This window comes from Microplitis demolitor, chromosome 7, assembly GCF_026212275.2.
Source record: "Microplitis demolitor isolate Queensland-Clemson2020A chromosome 7, iyMicDemo2.1a, whole genome shotgun sequence".
NCBI classification, from domain to species: domain Eukaryota; kingdom Metazoa; phylum Arthropoda; class Insecta; order Hymenoptera; family Braconidae; genus Microplitis; species Microplitis demolitor.
Window position 1 is genome coordinate 7,629,070 of NC_068551.1, and position 19,956 is coordinate 7,649,025.

Genomic DNA, 19,956 nt, shown 5'->3' on the forward strand with positions numbered 1-19,956 from the left:
TTACCCTTTTCTTCACCGCAACTTGTAATGAAACTTTTTATCGACTTAGATCATAATTAATTTTTGTAAAGCATTAAATTCTCTAACAAAAAATCTTTTACGATAAGATCGTTTGACAAATATTTTTATGACCTAATGGATCCTAAAGGTAGACTTGTATAAAAATTTATTTTTAATTACATTCAAGGGCTAAACTATTAACTGTATGGAAAAAAGTCATAGGACAATTTTGCAAGGCTCATTGAGCTTTACAAATTCGTGGCATAGTACTTTATTCTGCTATTAATAGCTCAATAGTTATGAGCTATTATGTAATAAAAATATTTGTCAAACAATCTTATCGTAAAAGATTTTTTTAGAGAATTTTATGCTTTACAAGAATTAATTATGATCTAAGTCGATAAAAAGTTTCATCACAGGTTGCGGTAAAGAAAAGTGTAAAAAAATAGTTCTGTATGTTATTTAAATGGGAAAACTAGCAAATGATCTGGCGATCTCTTAAAATAGTAGTTAAAGGCTCAAATTTTTTTTCTACATATTTTACAAGATTCTGAGTTAGCAACTTGAAAAAAAAAAAAATATTGCTCTGAAAAAAACCACCCTAATATACATATACACACACACACCCTCCACACACACACACACACACACACACACATATATATATATATATATATATATATATATATATATATATATATATATATACGGCTTGTATTTGCATGTGGCAAATATTAATTTGTATTAGGTACTCGATAATCATGTCCGATGGTATATTTATAGCGTCGTGTTTTTGGATTTAATTTTTTTCTTATATCAATAATGACAGTCAATTTGTTGCTACTAATCAATTTCTTTACCCTGCTATCGCATTCCAATAACTGTATAACTTGTAATTAATAACAAAAGTCATCTCAATATCCAAGACGAATCGCCAAACCCAACATCATAACATGGTAAGATATGTAAAAAGCAGTGCACTGTACAGAACAAGGGCAATGCTGTCTTAGTCATGAAAAATTTTCTGAATAAAATCAATAATCATTGAAGTAAGGTAAAAGCCCCTATACCTGCTCAGTACCATTAGTCGCTCACTTTAACTGTTTAATGCGTTTTTTTATAATTTTTATAAAAAAAAATTATTAATGATAAATAATTATTTGTGAATCTAAATATATTAAAATATGATGTATAAAATTATTTTATAATAGATTATAAATTAAAATTAAGTGACTGTTTTCAAAATCGCGCTCAGCTGGGCATTTTTTACTTTAACATTAATTCGTTAGATTAAATTTAGGTTACGTCAAATTTTTCAAGAATTGTTTTAACTAAGTATATCTTATTAAATATATTTTTTAAATTTATGAAATTTTATATCATGGAAGAATAAAGTAATATAATTTATAAATTATTTTCCAAATCAATAAACTTGTCATAGTTTAATTGATTTTGTCTTTGAGCGACTATAGGGCCATGTGTTGATCAAGTATAGTAATGGTACATCACAACTTTTAGTGAGCGGCTATCGCTACATTCAAGGAACTTATTTAAAAAATTAATGATAATTAATTACCAACATTATTCTTAAAGACTGAATTTTATTATAATACTTAAAACTACAAAAAATAACTATAAAAAAAGAAAAAAAAATATGGTTCTTTATTTTATTTATTAATTTATATAGGGTGATTAAATCTCACTTCAATGAAAAGTGAGCGAGTATAGGGGCTTTTACCTTGTATAAAAAATTGAGTTATTTTTATGTTGACAAAATTTTGTGCTATTGATTTCCGTTCTACTTCAAAATGATGAAAGTAGTTAACTATAAATGTTATGAAATCATTTGGTACCAATTTTATTTTGATTTGAAAACATTTTATTTTTTGGACATAACAACCGTAAGAATATCATTATGAAGAAAACAAATTTTTTTGGTTTAAAAATTATTTTTCAAAGCTAATATTCTTGATTCATGAAAAGCGACACGTGCGCGCAACATGAATTCTACTTGTATTTATAGTTAATATTTAATAATTCAATATTTCGGACCTACGCTGACAAAGTAGAAAGTAGACAAGAATTCTAACTTAAGGTTCGACTGAACTAGTGAGTCAAAGTAGTGTTTGAATTTTTTTTGTTTGCTAAATTTTCCTAATATTTACAGAAATTCATAATTTTAATTTATAATAACAGAACGAATTCATAAATTAATATTTATTACTTATTTAATTAAAGAAAGTAATGAAATGACTTGGTTATTTTTGACTCATATGATTTAAGGTTGTTCGGACATTACCGCGACATTTAGATAAAAATCTGAATTTTCGGTATGTTATTAATTAATATCAAATACGTATAAATTAATTTTTTTAGGTACATCTGACGAATAGTTTTTAAGTTATTAATTATTGAAATATCGTAATTTAACACACAGAGTATAGGAAACGTAGAGGAAATGCCCTTGTTTCGATTTATGTAGTTGCTCCTTATAAAGATAAAAAAACAAAAAACCTTTCTCTTTATTAATTAACTATCGTAGAATACGTTAAAAATAGTTAAAAAATGTTCAGACGAATGATTTTTAAAATATTTTAATAAGCACAGCAAATTCACAAAAAAATCCACCCACAATGATGAAAAATAATCTATTCACGTGATTCAGATAAGTGCGGCAACGTCGCAAGAAATAAAATGCGCTAACTTTTAAAATTAAAAACATACGCGATTATTCCTGCAGATGCATATCATATTTAATGAAAATTTTTTATTTTATTTTTACATTTGTAATTGTGGTAATCGGAAAAAATTAAACAAATAATTTTTAACCTATTAATACAAAATATTACACATAATAGACAGGGGTAAAATAATATTGAGTCTGTAAAAATAATTTCTATTACTCATTTTTAAATTTATTATAAATTTTTTAAATTAATATAAAAACAATAAATTAAAAACGAACGTTGATATTATAAGCTTTATAGCTTTTATACGTGCGAATCAACAATAACATCATTTATTTTAAAGTATGATTGATAAGTACAGTCTAAATTCAAATAATGAATTTATTTATTTTCAATAATTTCAAATAATTACATTTTCAATTTTTGGAGAAAAAAAATTTAGATTTTATTTTGATTTTCGGGGTATTATTCGAACAACCTTAATAAAAAGATTTGGCAACACCGCGTTCTAACTTCTCATACATCGATATTCAAATTAAAGCGGGAAAAATTTATTTCTAATCTTGTCTCTTTTATTAAGGTATTTTTATCTTTGTTTTTTCTCTCAGCTGCTTCCGCGACGTTGCGAAACTCTCAATAATATGTATCTCTGTCGATAAACGAGATTAAATAATAAAGTTTAACGTCAACTATTTAAATAATTACAACGGTAACATTATATTGTTAAAATCTTCATGCTCTAAAAATTTTCAAGTTTATGGCATGTGGTTTTTTATTTCTTAAATTTGGGAAGTTAATAATGAAAAAAATCGAATATGTCATATCGGGAGCTTGTCTGCCGTAAGAGCCTGTGTATAAGAACTTTAAAAACGTCATTTTTAAACCTTTTTTTCTAAAAAACTATACGGTGGGTCATATTCAAATTTAGAGAATAGATAGATAAAGTACTTCTTTACATGTATACTAACTTTCAAGTCTTAAAGTTGGAAAATCCTTTTTACATGAGATTCGGTCGGACCTCCTTAAAAGACGCGAGTTCAGTCTCATCCGGAATCATTATCTTTTTCAAATTAAGTTGAAATGTAAAAATATTAAATAACGCTGGCATAATTTCTTTAATTTTAAAAAGAAAGTACAAGTTTAGTATGATATCGTGCCATCTTGAATCAAGTCACTGGTACTTCAAACCAAGAGAAAGATGTACACGAGAAAAGAATATCGCGCTGTTGGCAAATAAATAAAATAATTTCGTTCAAAACATCATAATTTTTGATGCGAGCTAACACTTTCGAATTAAAAAAAATAGAATAACTTTAACCAAGAATTAAATTTCGAAGAGAAAAAAATTTGTGATTCAAGTTGAAAATTTTTTTGTGTACCAAATAATTCTTAGAATTTCAACAAAAAATAAAATAAAATAACTCAATATTTTAGGTATTACATTGACATCAAGCAAACACTAATTTATTACGCAAAGGAAAATTACAATCATCTTGTTCAACAAAAGAAAACATTATGAATCGAAAATTATTCCTTAAGAGCCCCTGTATTCCTGAAAAATATATAAAAGTTCAAGTAAAAAGATTTAGTAAAAACAATTTTAACGATTAATTCGTCTCATCCGAAAACTAAAGGGAATGGAGGTTTCAAACCCTCAAAGTCTTAGATATTTAGCAGCATTCAATTATATTGGACTGAATAAAATAACATTCGGGAACACTTTTACAATACGTACTCGGCTCTTTCTTTTATAAAACTTTGATTTTTTTTTAATTGAAACTAATTTGACTGCTATGGAATTGAGTTTAACGGCACTTGAATTTTTAAGCTCGTTTTTTTTTTTTTTTTTTTTTTTTTTTTTTTTTTTTTTTTTAATTTACTTTTCAAAAAAAAATTGCTGACAATGTCGCTAAACTTAGCGCCCGGTCTCCTTTCATAATAAGGGTACTGTTTATTAATATTAATATATATTCATAAATATATATGTTAGAGTGATTAAAAAAAACTAACCCATTGAAGTTTAAAAAGTACCGATTTATCGACAAAAAAACTTTATAAAAAGAAATTTTTCAAGTTCAATACTAAGAGGTGTCGGTGGCCAGTTGCAATTTTTTATTGAAATGACACGAATAAAAAAAAAATTATTTCACCATATTCTTGTAGGACATTGAATTTTTTTAAAAAAAGCCTTTTGGGTGATATTTTTATGCCTGATACACGGAAAGAAAATTCCAATAAAATTTACGATGTTAACATCATAATCTTGGACAATACTTTCATTAGCGTCAATTTTCAAATTTTTTATTTTAAAATTTACAATGTAGGTTAATTTTTTTACTATTTAACATCCTAATTTTAACAAAGACTTTAAGGTTTAAACATTATTTCAAAAATTACAATGTTAGCATCGTAAAAAGAATAAAATAATAATTACAATTCAAAAATTATAATATTCCTATATTTATCTTTCTATTTGCTTTTAAATAAAATAAATATTACAATGCTGTCAGTGTGATGTTACATCGTAATTTTTAAATAGTAACTGCGTCCTCCGTAAGAGGCGCTCGTGACTTATGACTGTTTACAAAATGATGACAAAAGTTTACGAAAATTGATTTCAAACAAAAACAGTTTGATAATATTTTAGCGTAGAGTCACTTATTCTCGAGTTATACTCAATTTGAATCAACTTTTCGGTAAAAGAGGTGTAATTTAAATACTAAATTCGCAAAATAAATAGAATTTTAACTTAGAAATTTTAATACCTAAATGCTTCGTATTTGAGGTGTGCAATATAATGAAATATAGAAAACGAGTTGGCATTCTACTTATTTTGAAAATTCAATATTCAAATTACACCTTTTTCTTATCGTACACCAGATTAACAATTGAGTATAACTCGAGAATAAGTGACTCTACGCTAAAATATTTTCAAACTGTTTTTGCTGGGAATCAAATTTTCTACACTTTTGTCATCCAACTTTTTATGTAGCATGGATATTTCTCATAAAAGAACCTCAAAGCTGTAGTTCTATATATTTGAGACTTCAATGATTAGTGAGTACAAGAATTATCGGACATAAAAATAACACTCAATAGATTTTCTTTTAGAGAATTCAATGATCTACAAGAATATGCTGAAATAAAATTTTTATCTCAAGTGGTTTAGACGTTTTCGCATTTCCAATAAAACATTTTTTTCATGTTATTTAAATAAGAAATTTCAATTGGCCTCCAACACCTTTGAATACTGATAAAAAAATTTTCTTTTTGTAAGAATTTTTTTATAAATAAATTGGTCTTTTTAAGCCATAACTTGAAAGGTTTGGTTTTTTGTACCACATTAATATATATGCATACGATAAAAATTGGCAAAATTAGTAAATGACACCGCCCTACAGTGCGTTGCGGATAGAACCTCCTCAGTTACCGGAACAACCAACAAAATGGTGGGATCCGATGGCAGACAAGTCACTTATAGTCGGCTGCTACAAACATGGTTACGAGAATTACGATTTGATGAGGACCGATCCCACGCTTTCTTTCATTACAAGCTGCCCTCTCCTTTCCCAGACTAAGACCAGTCAAACAGAACAACTAAAGTGAGTATTCACCTATTTTTTCTTTGTTTTACGTTTAACGTCATTTTTCGCTAAATAGTAGTTACCATACATTTAACATATTTGCATGTTTTAATAAATATATATTGGAATGCCCTTTTTCAGCAGCATTTTTTTTTCATATTCATTGTTCCAAAACATTATTGTTACACATTACTATTAAATGTAATATGCTCTTTGTTAATTTTTAAGTGAAAATTAATAAAAACCCACAGCAATTGGAGAGGGGAAGGATACATAAATAGCCGATTACAGAAATCAATTTTTGCTTGTTATCCCTGGCGGATCTGAATTACCGTAATTAAATGCATTTGCCGTATTATACCGTACAATACGGTTTTTCTACGATAAATTTTCCGCCATTTACGGCAATTTACTGTAATACACGGTAGTTTACGGCATTCCTACCGTAAGCACCGTCTGTTTTTTTTTTTAATTTTTACAATTTTTACAGTGCACCACTTCACTTTGCGGTAAAATACCATAGGTTTGCCACAATTTTACTGCAAATTTACCTGGAAAATACCATATTTTTACCGTAAATTGCAGTATTTTACTGTAATTTGGATCCGCCAGAGTATAGTCAAAAATTTTTTTACTTGCTTTATCAATCTCATCACTCTGCAGCGCATAAAATCCTAGCAAAAAAGCTCATTAAGCTAAATTTGTATATCGATCGGTTATGAAGGGTAAAAATTAATTTCGCACCAAAATTCCGGTAAAATCAACCACTGCTAGTAACGTTTTAACATTACAAAACGCTCAATATGACAATTTTGTAGATATTATTTTATGCAAGTCCCTACAAAGCAATGTAGTAAATATATAATCGAGACCATCGGGAAAAATATTACGAGATCGCAGAAAGTGACAATAAATTTTTTTCTATACACTTGTAAAATTGTGAGTGATCTCTCGAAATTTGAATTAAAAGCTACATGTCTAGCTGATTTTTGTAACTTTCTGCTAAATCGATGAAAATTTTCAAAAGTTTAAGTTGTCGCGTTCAGTCCGATTTTTGAAAATCGAATCTTTATCAGATATGAACGTTTTAAAATCCTAGGAAGCTATTTAGACTATTAGGATGCTTTTATACCAACACGCACATACATACATATACATTACACACATTCGTACATTGCATATCCAGAGAAAAAGGATTTCTTGGCGCAAAAAATTATTACTCGTCCCAATAAATTTTTCGCAGTATAAATTGAAAACAAAAATTTTCTTAAAGCGAGAAAAAATTTTCTTGGAGCAAAAAAAAATTTTTTGGAAGACAAACGTTTTCGGAAATTAAGTCGAGATTTATTTAAGCCAAGAGAATTTGTTTATCTTGGTTAGTAAAAATTCGTCAGAGGAGATTTCTACTTTATCCTAAAAAATTGAAGTTTTCGAAATTGCGGTATTTTACGGCAAGTTAGGGTATTTCGTGATAAATTAAGGTATTTTACGATAACCTACGGTATTTTACAGTAAAGGCGCGGTAACTGCGATATTTCATCGTAAACCTGCAGATTCACTGCAAAATTATGGCATTTTACTGTTATATGAAGTATTTCACTGCGTTATGATTAGAATCCCTCAAATTACCGTAAATTGCAGTAATTTACCGTTAGAGCGTCCTACTTCTTTCCGTGGTGTGTATACTATTTTTCACCAAATTGGCACCTGAAATTTTAACTTTCTGTAATTTTATCATTTTTTTCTCATAAAATAAAAGAATGACTTTCTTCTTTCTAAACAGGTTAAGAATTTAAATTTTCGGTGCAGGTATGGTTAAAAATATTAATTATTAGAAGCCTTTCGTTTAGAATACAAATGAATAATTAGTGAATAATAATGAAATATAAAGATGAATAGATTAACAAACCAAATGAAATTAAAAATCATGTGTAAACAAAAAATTACAATTATTATGTTCGAAATTTTTTTAATGAAGTCATCTATTGACTAAAATTAGTAAATTCGTTATTAAATAGGCTTCTAAAGTTTGCGCTTTTGGATATTTAAAAATATTATTATTTTTTTACTCATGTATTATTGTTGATTATTGGAATTTTTTTTCTCTTATATGTAATTAATACATATTATTGATTGCAAGAGAATATGCTATGGATGAGTGGATTTTCCACTATTATGATATTGAAATAAAATATCTTTCAAGTCTTATAATTGAATTTTTTTTTTTTTTTTTTTTTTTGCTACCAGAGAGGACAGTAACCTTGATCAAGATATAGATGATAATGAATCCTTAAGTGTACCTAAAGATTCTAAAGACTCGGAAAAATTCAGTAAAGATACACCAAGTGATTCACCAGCTGTATCCAATAAAGCAGATACACCTGTACCAGAAACTAGTAGTAGTCACGATGGAAACGAAATTTTAGTCGACGACGAAAAAATATGGCCATCAGTTGTAGACCTAAATACACGTTTACGTCGTGTTATTTCTTCTTATCAACGGAGTATTACTAAAAAAGAAGAAGTAAATAAAAATGTTTCGAAAGCCGGCAAATCAACTATGGATGTCGAAATGACTAATCAGACTGTAACAGCCACCGATCCAACCCTCAATATGCAAGGATGGGATTTACAGCAACTTGCTATGTATCTTTTGGTCAGTATTTTATGTAAATCTTTTATTACTTTCTTTTTTCTTTTTTTTTTTTTTTTAAAGTAAAAACTTCTTCAGGCGCGTTGGGCAATTTTGAAACGGGGACAAAGTTATGAATTCGCGTTACCGACATGCTGTATTAGCAGTATACCTTTAGCTATAAGTATGACGTGTCGCACTTGGACATCAACTATAAAGTTAAATTTGCATAATTATATTCCAAATTATGCAAAATTAAAATTATTTATTAATAATTTAAACTAAATTATAAAACATTATAAATAATATTAATATAATGTAATATGTATTCTAAAAATGATACTGAAGTTAACCGACGTCTAATAATTTTTTTCTTTTGAATTTATCCAAAACGATCAATTATAAAAAAAAAAAAAAATATTTTAAAAAATTGCATTAATAGTTTTTGCACGCCTCAACGCGAAGCGACGATTACGCCCGAAAAATTTAACATATTAAGACCATTCCTTATTTATTAGCTTCAAAATTCCACCGGATTATTTGCTATTTGAAATGACGGTTTAATTTGGTGTCGTTTAATTATAATTAATAAAAAATATTGAAAAATACTGGTCAATATAAGTATATTTCTATGGTTATACGATGTTCAGCCTTTGATTACTTTGGAGCGCTGTCAGCCAGGCTGATAAATATGTACACGCATGCGTTGTATGTTTCTCATCGGACGCCAATACCGCGAAAGATTGAACCCTAAAATTCAAGTAACTAAAATTAATAATAAAACCAATAGCATTTATTTTTTTTTTATTTATTTATTTAATTCTACTTTCTTCAGTAGCATACGTAAATAATAAATTATTTTGTATTTTTGAATAACCGTTATGAGGCGTACACTTTTGAATTTTTAAACTCTTTTTTTTTTTTTTTTTTTTTTTTTTTTTTTTTTTTTGTAATTGATTTGTTGAAAAAAAAAATCCGAAAATTAATTATTGTCATCTTCAGGATCATGTTAAAAAAAAATATATATATATATATATATAAAATATATAATTATATTTTTTTCTATAAAAAATTATATGATTAATATAATAATAATATTTTTCATAAAATACTGAATTTATTTAAGTAATTATAAATTTTATTTAACTGCTGTAAATTTTACAGTTTTTTGATGTTATCTTTTGACTACCAATTGCAAGTTGCAGTTATATTTTTTACTGGGCTTGCATCTACCATAATGTTTTGATTAATAAATAAGTAGTATAAAAATGTATATCATTGTTGCTCAGAATGCCGATAGATGTGAAAACCAGACTGATGTTAATGACTTTAATTTATAAATTATGAAATTTTAATTTTTAATATTTCAATTAATTTGAAAATCCAAAAAAAACCACTGGAATTTTATAGCTTTAAGTTTTTACTTCTGATGGCAGTCCCCAATGACTACCAGTTTTTATTTTTTTAATTTAAACAACTCGTTATTTATTTTACAGAAAATGGAAAGAAGAGAAAAAATGGAAGCTATGGTGAAAGAGCGTGAAAGAACTCGTATTGAAGAGCAAAAGGCGAAATGGTCTCGCCGAGAAGAAGGTGAATTCTTCAGGGTGATTTCTACTTACGGTGTTAATTACGACCGGAAAAAGGCACAATATGATTGGACGAAATTTAAGAGCATTGCTAAATTTGACAAAAAAACAGATTCTGACCTTACTGATTATTATATGTCATTTAGAATTATGTGTAAAAAAGTTTCTAATATGAAAATGTCAGATGAGGATGGTAAGTTTATTTTCATTATTTATTTTAATTATTTTTCACAGCGTATTTTATAAATTTGAACGGTTTTCAGATGTTTTGATGGATCAATTGACTCCCAGTAAAGCCCGACAAATACTTGATCGTATTGATCTTCTAAGTAAAATTAGAGAAGAAATTTTGTCTCATCCACACCTTGAAGAACGACTCAGTTTATGTCAACCTTCAGGTGACACACCAGATTGGTGGATCCCCGGGAAACATGACAAAGAGTTATTGCTTGGTGCTGCAAAACATGGGTTAGGACGAACTGATATTACTATTTTACATGATTTAGACTTTTCATTTCACAAAATATTGGGTAAAAGTATATTTGGAACACCATCTTCTTCAATGCTTCTTAGCAAAGCAGAAAAAGTTGTCAAAGTAAACAATAAAGAAGATATACTAAAGTTTGACAAAAATGAAATTCTGGTGAAGCTTGAAAAAGGAGAAGGAACATTAAAAATTGAAAAAGTTGCTGTTAAAAAAGACAAAGATACATTTATTGAAAAAAAATTTGATGATAATATTGAAATCAGTCAAGCAGAATTGACGATTGTCAAGACTGAAACTAAAACTGAAGATAAATACTCTAGTGGTTCATTGACCATCACTACCGTGCCAATGTCTAAATCAACTGAAACTATTGCAGATGGTGAAATGATAACAGATCTTACTGATAAAAAAACAATCACTGAACCAGAGAGTATTGAAGAAAAAAATGAGGTTGATGCAAAAACGGAAAATATTTCGTCAGAAAAAAGTGAAAAAATAAAAGATAATAGAGAAGCAAAAATAAATGTCATAGACTTTGACAACAAAGATGATAAATTAAAAATTGAAGAAATTGTTGAGGAAGAAGCTACCGAAGAAAAAGAAGATTCAGAAATTAAATCTACTGTAAGTTCTAAAGATGATACTGAACATAACAGGACTCCAGAAAAGAAAGAGCAAGATATTGAAGTTGGAGAATTGAGTAAAAATATCGAAAGTGATGTAGATAAGTCGCCTGAAAAGTCAGACAAAGACTTGAAAAACAAATCGATAGATGATCAAAACTCTGAGAAGCTTAAATTGGCATCTGCCAATAATGAGAATGAGGAAAATAAAAATGAAAATCTATCTCAAGTTACAAAGAGCCCAGAAGAATCTAAGCCAGAACCAAAAGTTGAATTAGAGTCTGAATGTGGACCAGAAATACCAATTAAAGTTTCCGAATCAGCAGAAAAAGTTGAAGAACAAAGTGTGAAAAATGAAATTAAAATAAAAGTGGATGATGCGGCGGCCATTGAAACAGGAGTTCAAAAAATTTCTGATGTTGAAGACAAATGCAGTGTCCAGGCAGCTGAACTCAAGGCAATGTTCCCTGATTTAGAAGTAATACAACCTCTCTCGAGATTAACGCAGATTGACACTTTCGTACTGCGTGAGAAAACTGTTGATTTTCCTGAGTCTACAGTAGCTCAACTTTTCACCCATAACTACCCAACTTCCGTGAAGTGGCTCAAAGAGCATGCGATTGAAGCCCGTTTGATGCATATTGTTCATGCAATTGAACACAAAGAATGGCCTGTTGCTATTAATTTCACCGCTGGTGATGAAATAGAAGTAACAGCCAATGAAAAAGATAATTCAGAAGTAATAACTATTACAACCGATCATGGAATTTCACGCGCACTCGCTACCTCAAGTAATTTAGCAGCATCCAAAAAACGTAAGCGGCATATTGCAATCGACGTAGAAACGGAGCGAGCTAAATTACATGCGTTATTAAATAACAGTCATATGACGTCTCAAGCTCCTTCAGGTTCTTCAGGCCTAAGTAAACCTACAATATCTTCCAGTAATTGGGATAACAATGACGATACTCAGTCTGATGAATCTCGGCGAATAATTTCACTGCAACCGCCTCCGGCGCATCAGCATACTCGTACTCCCAATATGCCATTTGACATTAAGTATACAACTCCTGGTAAAACTACTATTATTCCTGGTACTTCAAGCACATTAACGCCTATTGATTTGTCATCTAATTATACAAAAGGTGTTGTTGATTCTAATAAAGATATTACAAATGAAGCTCAAGATTTTTCTATGCCTAATAAAAATAAACAAAGTAACAGCAATAAGGGTAAATTAGACAGTATGTTAGATAAACTAATGAAAAGAAAAAATTGCCCTGTTGATGAACCTATAGTTGGTAAAGAAAAGAAGCGTAAAAAACTTGATGAGATTGTTTTAGGACTTAGTGCTGCAAAAGAGCAACAGGAAAGTATTCATTTTATGGAACATAAAAAAAGTACGATTACACCTAGTGTAACAGTAACACCAGCTTCTGTTCCTGCGGGATTTTCGAATTCTCTATCAACTGGACAAAAACCATTTTCTATAACTGTAACATCGATTCCATCATCTCGAACTTCTGGGTCCTCGTCAAATTTGCCAGCGTCTTCTTTACATTCCCACAAAGATAATTTTTCTGTTCTTTTTAATCAAACTGAACAACAAAGTCGTGATTTGAAAAAACAAGAGTTACATCAAAGTCAGCAACAACAACGACACCATCAACAACAGCAGCAGCAGCAACAACAACTACAACAACAACAACAGCAACAACAACAACAGCAACAACAACAGCAGCAACAACAACAGCAGCAGCAACAACAACAACAACAACAACAACAACAACAACACCAACAACATCAACAACAACAAAGTTTTAACTCAAGTCATTTGTCATCAAGTAATCACCGTAAGAGTTACGAAGCTATGATTGCAGACATAAATAAAGTTGCTGAATATTCTTCAAAAATAAATTCATATTCTCATGAAGCTAAAGTAAACAAATGGCTTGCTGAGCAAACAGCTATTTCCGAACAACTAGGAGCTGAATATCTCAATACACCTAGAAGACGTCGACCACGAGTTGATCCCTCACTTCTTGATTGGAAGAAACTTACTGGCGAAGAAAACGTTGCTGTAGTTAATAGATTAACTGGAAAAAAGGTAAATATTTAATATTATTTTAAATACTTCACATGATAGAGCGGACTACACTAAACTCATTAATTGAAGTATATTTTTGAAAGCTACCGGCTATTTAATTCTTTCAATTAATTGTACGAAGAGTTTGAAATATATATCTTTTTTATAAAAAAGAAAATATAATATTTTTGAGATTTTTTTTAACATTAATGTGAAGATTATGATGTATTCAAACTTGACATCTACAAAATTATCTATATCTGATCCGTAAAATCGGAAGAATCCGTTCATTGCACAAAAACCACCCTGATAACACGAGTTGATCGTGAAAAAGTTCGTCATTCATTAGTTTCCGACCAACTTGACGACAAGTTGTCAACAACTTTAGCTTTTGCAACTTTTGCAAGTTACCGCCAACTTGGCTATCAGGGCAATTGTAACTGAAATTGAACAATGCAAAAGGGAAATGTAGAATTAATAATAAAGTTTTGTTGTACAATGAATGAATGAGTGAGATATAAATTTTTTTCTATTAGACTGAGAAAAAATCGAAAACTGTAATGCTGAAGACCTTCTTATTAAAATTAAGAACTTATTTTTTGTGAGAGTTTTCTAGAGACGTCTAGCAACCAATTTTTCAGTTTCACTAGGAAAAAAAAAAGTAGTCAATCTTTTTGACCCGCTCTATTATACTTCTGACAAAAATTTAAATTGCATTGAATCAAATTTAGTACAAATATTTAGATTTTATTATTTAGTTGTGTAAATTAATATTTATGATGACAAACATCGATGAATAACTTAACAGTATTAAAAGCATAATTTCCAATAAGCTACCGTTACTGAACCTCATAAGTCTCGCGTGATTGGTTTACGTTCCAATCTTAGGCAGGATAAAATTATCCATTTCTAAAAAAAATGTTTGTTAAGGTACAAAGCTAGTCTGAACATTAGATAAAAGAATGTCATGTCTAGTAATATTTTTTTGACAAAATCAAATTTTTTTCTTAATATTTAGTAAACAAATAAAATACTTGAATCAAACATTTTTTCTTGAAATTATAGATTTTTTTATCTTAGTGTAGTCAACATACGCTTGTATTATGATGTACCACTAGGTTATTTTCACAAGTATTGCTCTTGCATCGACTATAATAAACGTTTATGTAATTTACAGGTCACCGGAAGTAAAGCACCACAACTGAAAAGACTTGGCCAGTGGTTAATAGAAAATCCAATATTTGATGTTGATCCTAAATGGGCTGAACTTGTAAAAGAACGGGGTAATCTTCCACATGATTTGCATAAAAGAGTTCCGGGTTCAGAGCGTAGCAATAGTAAAGGAAAGAGTCCCGGCCGGCCACCTATGATGCCAAGTCCGACAAGCCAAGCATCCTCTAATCCATCTAATATGACAGCCACTTCAATAGCTTCTCAATTAAATTTTCCTGGACTCAGTAATTCTCTTTTGTCAACGCTATCCATGGGCAATTTCGATCCAAAAAATAATCCGCTTCTAATGCCTTTTGGAAGCTTACCGAATCTTGGAGCTCTAGGTAGCCTTGGAAATATAAGCAACATGAATCTTACAAATTCATTTTTTGCAAATCTCGCGGGGCTCGGGTTGCCATCTTTAACTGGCATGGAATCAGTTTTAGGTGGATCCACACCAACTAGTTCGACGGAAACTAATACAGCAACTTCATCTTTAAAAAATGTCGGTTCTATAATGAGCAGCAATAGTAGTACCAGCAATACTACGAAATCGCGGGCAAAAGTAGATCTGGCAACTAGTAAAGCTCTGACACCATCTACTTCATCTTCATCATCTTTACCAACAACGACTCCGTTCCCATTTTTCTTTCCAAATCCAAGCTTGCTGTATACACCTTTGGGTTTGGGAAGCTTGAATCCATTTTCTATTCAGCCAGGTGGAGTGTCCTCGGCCTATGAGAGTCTTGCACAATGTGCGCTTCTTAACTCATCTGCATCTAATGCTTCGCCATCACGGAAGTCAAACGTTTCGATGAGTAGTTCTCGCCAAAAAGATTTTTCAGTCGATTCTTCTTCTAAAAAAAAAGACTCGGATAAAAAAACTGGCTCATCTTCAACATCAGGTTTTCGATATCCCATTGATTCTACCTTAATGTTACAGCAATATGCGGACTTTACTTTACATAGCGATGACAAAAAGCGCGCGGACTCTGAAAAAAAAGAAGTCATTGACTTGAATGATATCACTGATTTATCTGCGCGCTTTGAAAAAAAAACTAAAGAGCAAGAAATTAAAGGATCTTTAGAGCAATTGAGTAAAGCCAACGCTGAGCTTTTATCAAGAGGTCAACATATAGAAGAACTACACAGATCTCAGAAACGAAGTCGAGCTTCAGATAATCCAATAACAGATCAACAGGTGCCTTCATCTTTGGAAGTTACACTCGAACCAGTCCAGAAAAAAAGTCGAGTTTTTGAATCTGAAGGTTCTAATCTTACTTCAATAAATGAATATAATGTTGAACTTGAAACAGTAATGAAACCATTATCTATAGTTAAAAAGTCTCAAACACCAAATTTGACGCTTCAAGCAACTCCGTCTTCAATTGGATCTACAACACCTATTCCTAGCTCGACTTTAACTTCATCGTCAGAACAATTACATGAATTGCCACAAGAAGAATCTAATAATAAGTCGCTTAATGCGTCAAATGATAACAAAGAATCTACAAATTCAACGTCAAGTCATGATTTAGATCAACAAGAAAAAATTAAATCAGATAATAATAGATCTAGTAGTTTTGTTGAGCCCGAAGAAGATGTTAAAAGTATGAAAACTATTAATAAAAAATCAAGAGGTGGCAAAAAAGTACTGATAGATCAACCAATAGAACGAAAAAATCTACGATCTAGTGCTGGAAGACAAGCGCGCGCGGCTGCAGAACGGCAAGCAAAGATGGAGGGTGAGCAACTTCCGCCTGACCAAGAAAGTCAACAATCTGAAAATTGAATCTACTAAACTTGAAAGAAAAAAAAATGAAATAAATTCGTTTCAGAATTTGATAATAAGTGATATTCTTTAATTATGTTGAGAAAAATGCGAATTTATGCTAGAAAAGTAATATCCTAAAGTAAATGGATTACACTAACGGATATGTATTGAAACTACATGAAAGTTTGTGATGATAAATTTCATTAAAATCAATAAAAATATTGAATAAAAATAAATGATACATCGCAATAGTATTTTATGGCATATTTTATGTAGTAATTGTCATTTAATTATGTTAGTAATTACAGTTATTAAATATTAATTATACTAATGTTAAGCATACTTTTTTTAATCTTTTTGATTTTTGACCAAGGACTGTTTTATATGTTATTAAAACTTGATATACTATTGTATGCATAATAATATAACCATACGATTTATAAAAAGAGAAAAAAAAAATTGTAGCATAGTTTTAAGACAAAAATGAAATGTACATATTAAAAACAATCTACTTAGAATAAATTAAACGGAAGAAATCGTGTATTCGAAAATGTATATAAATCAATATAATGTACTTTATTTAGATGAAATAATAAATGGCTTCTTTTGTTGTTTGCAAATATATGAAGTACGTAATATATTACTGGAAATATAAATGAATTTGCAAAAGTACAGTTTTTTGAATCAAGTCTAAATATGAAAATTTATTAAACGTTTTGAATTCATCTTCTGATTTATTAAAATGGATTAAATAAAAATTCAAGATTCAATTTGCTTCGTACAAAATCATGGTAGGAGAAATCAAGTCGATGCCAACGTGAGCTACGGATAATTCCGGTACTTGAATGGATATTTTATTCTTTAGACGTAGTATTTTTTTATTATTATTATTAATTGTTGCAGTGCATAGCCTTTTTGGCCTTTTACACTTTTGCCTTTATAGCGCAAACTGGTTTACTTCTGACTTCATTGTGCAGCTGTGGGTGATCGCCTGAGCCACACGAGAACTGATCGGCTGCCTCTACCGCTCTTTTGGCGTAGTAAATACACGTGTTAATTTTAATTAGATTTTTTTTTTGTAATTATAAGAAAAAAGGCCTTTCGGCAGTCAAGATGGTAGTAGATTTCTCATTATTTATTTATTTATTTTCAAGCTATCGAATAAAATTTGGTGAAAAAATCAAATTTCTTGGACATTTTCTATAAACTTCAAGGTCAGAAATTTATACAAAGAATTTGTCAAAACTGCAAGTGAAAAAACAAAAGTTGAAGCTAGTTAGATGAGCTTTAAAATATTTTCAATGATAATCCAAATACATTTTTTTTAAGGTAATTTATAGATATATCAATAATAAATAATTTTTTTCCTCGAGTTTGAAAATTTTTAAATAGCTACAATTTCCAAAATAATCAACCGATTTAGTTTATTTTTTGACTTGACCACATAAATGAACTAATAAATATGTGTCAAGTTCCATTTAGATCCGTTCAGAATTGTTAGCGCTATCGCGATCACAAGACTGAACATTTATATACTGGTCGCAGAAATTAAAAGATATAAAAAAAATTGCAAATTTTTAAGCGATTTTCAACATGCTGTAACTCGGACGAAAATGGTTGTACAACAAAAATAATAAAAGCAAATTGTAGCTCCGAGATTCTAGTTTTCAGATCTAAACTTCAAGTTTTTTACCATGCTTGGTCCCAGAGTAATCCTAAGAAAATCACCACAAAAAAACATTTCCAAATTTTTTCTCGTCTTAAAAAAGGTCTATGGGCTTTAATAAATTTTTTTTTTATAATCTAACCTTATGTCTCTTTTAGGCACTTTTAGGCTTAAAAGCCTCTACGACGATTTTGCGCGCAATTATAATTGATCAAAGCAAAAAAGTTCATTTTGACTTTGACAATCAATAACTCGGGACATATTGGTCGTACAGGGCATAAAAGTAGGGTTTTCAAAATTGCAAAACAACAAATGAAAATTTTTGAAGCGACAATGATGATTAAAAAAAAAAGTAAAAATTTACATATTTAGGAATAAATGGAAATCTTGGTCTAACTTTGGATATAATAGATGAAGGAAGGATACCGTCGGTTTTTTTTTCCAAGGTTACTAGAAATTGACCAAACATGGCCATATATGATCAGATATGATCATACATGACCGTGTATGTAAATTGACCAGGTAAAGGCTATGTATGACCATGCATAGCTTGATATGGCCATATATGACTTGATATGACTATCTATAGAAATTTTAACTGAATTAAAAAAAAAAAATTATTTTTTAATTATTTTGGCGATGCAGAGATTATCAGATATGCGAGTAATTGAAATCCTAATCGAATTGGAAATTTGTAATTTAAAGAAAAAACGCTAGACTTACTAATGACCGCACCCTCTTCGCAGTAGGATTTGACCCAAGGATCTTCGGTACGAGAGACCGCCCTGATTTAAAAAAGGGATTTAAAACGATTTGCAATGTTAAACTCCCATAAGAAGAAGGATTCAAAAGTATTCAAGGAATTCAAAAGTATTAAAAAGTATTTAAAATTTTTTATTTCGAATCGTTTTAAATCCCTTTTTTTAATCAGGGCGATGCTTTGATGACTAGGCTATGCAGCCGACAATTATAACAAAGTTTAGTTGTGCTACGTAAGATTTAAAAAATATAATCACTTTCGAAAAAGCAAAATATAATCATCAAGACGCTGTTAGAGATATCAAAAAAATTCCTATTTTTTTTACACTATAACATCCTGTTTATAAGTAATTGTAATAGCCAGCTCAAATTTATTATATAAAAAATCTGTGTGTCTATACATGAAAATATATGTCCATATATGGGCATATATGGTGATATATAAGATAGTATAAAAACAGACAGTGCGCTATCAGAAAGATAATAGGTAACTACGCGCGTCAGAAGTATGCGAATATAGTTCGAACTTACGAGATTTATTTCGCATCGCATCAAGCAATTAATATTTGAAAATAATTCGAAACTTTTAGATGCTATGTGCACCCTAAATTTTTTTAAAATTATTATTATTATTAGTAATTGCCAAATTTTACCAAAAAGTATCTCAGCTGATACATCTTTCGTGAAATTTCAAAGATATCGAGTGACATTTAACAATTTATATTTTGACTTTAAATTTCAGCAATTTCCATTTATATAACATGGGAAAATTTTTTATTCTGGTTTCAACTTGATTTCTTGGTGATGAAACATTTTTAACTTCCCGCTAAGAAAATCGACGATTTTCGAAAATTTCG

At 29.6% G+C, this 19,956-nt stretch overlaps 1 protein-coding gene across 3 annotated transcripts in view; it reads left to right on the forward strand.

The window, feature by feature from the left end:
- Positions 1–17,330, forward strand: part of LOC103573873 (uncharacterized) — a 49,861-nt gene extending 32,531 nt beyond the window's left edge. For 2 of the 3 annotated variants that reach the window (XM_053740963.1, XM_053740962.1), the window contains 5 exons: positions 6,089–6,289; positions 8,519–8,927; positions 10,400–10,685; positions 10,756–13,709; positions 14,866–17,330. In XM_053740963.1, the coding sequence (XP_053596938.1) occupies positions 6,089–6,289; positions 8,519–8,927; positions 10,400–10,685; positions 10,756–13,709; positions 14,866–16,692 (5,677 nt within the window). In that variant the 3' untranslated portion in view covers positions 16,693–17,330. The remainder of the gene's footprint in view (positions 1–6,088; positions 6,290–8,518; positions 8,928–10,399; positions 10,686–10,755; positions 13,710–14,865) is intronic. The other variant, XM_053740964.1, reaches the window with a different exon arrangement.
- Positions 17,331–19,956: the final 2,626 nt, after the last annotated feature.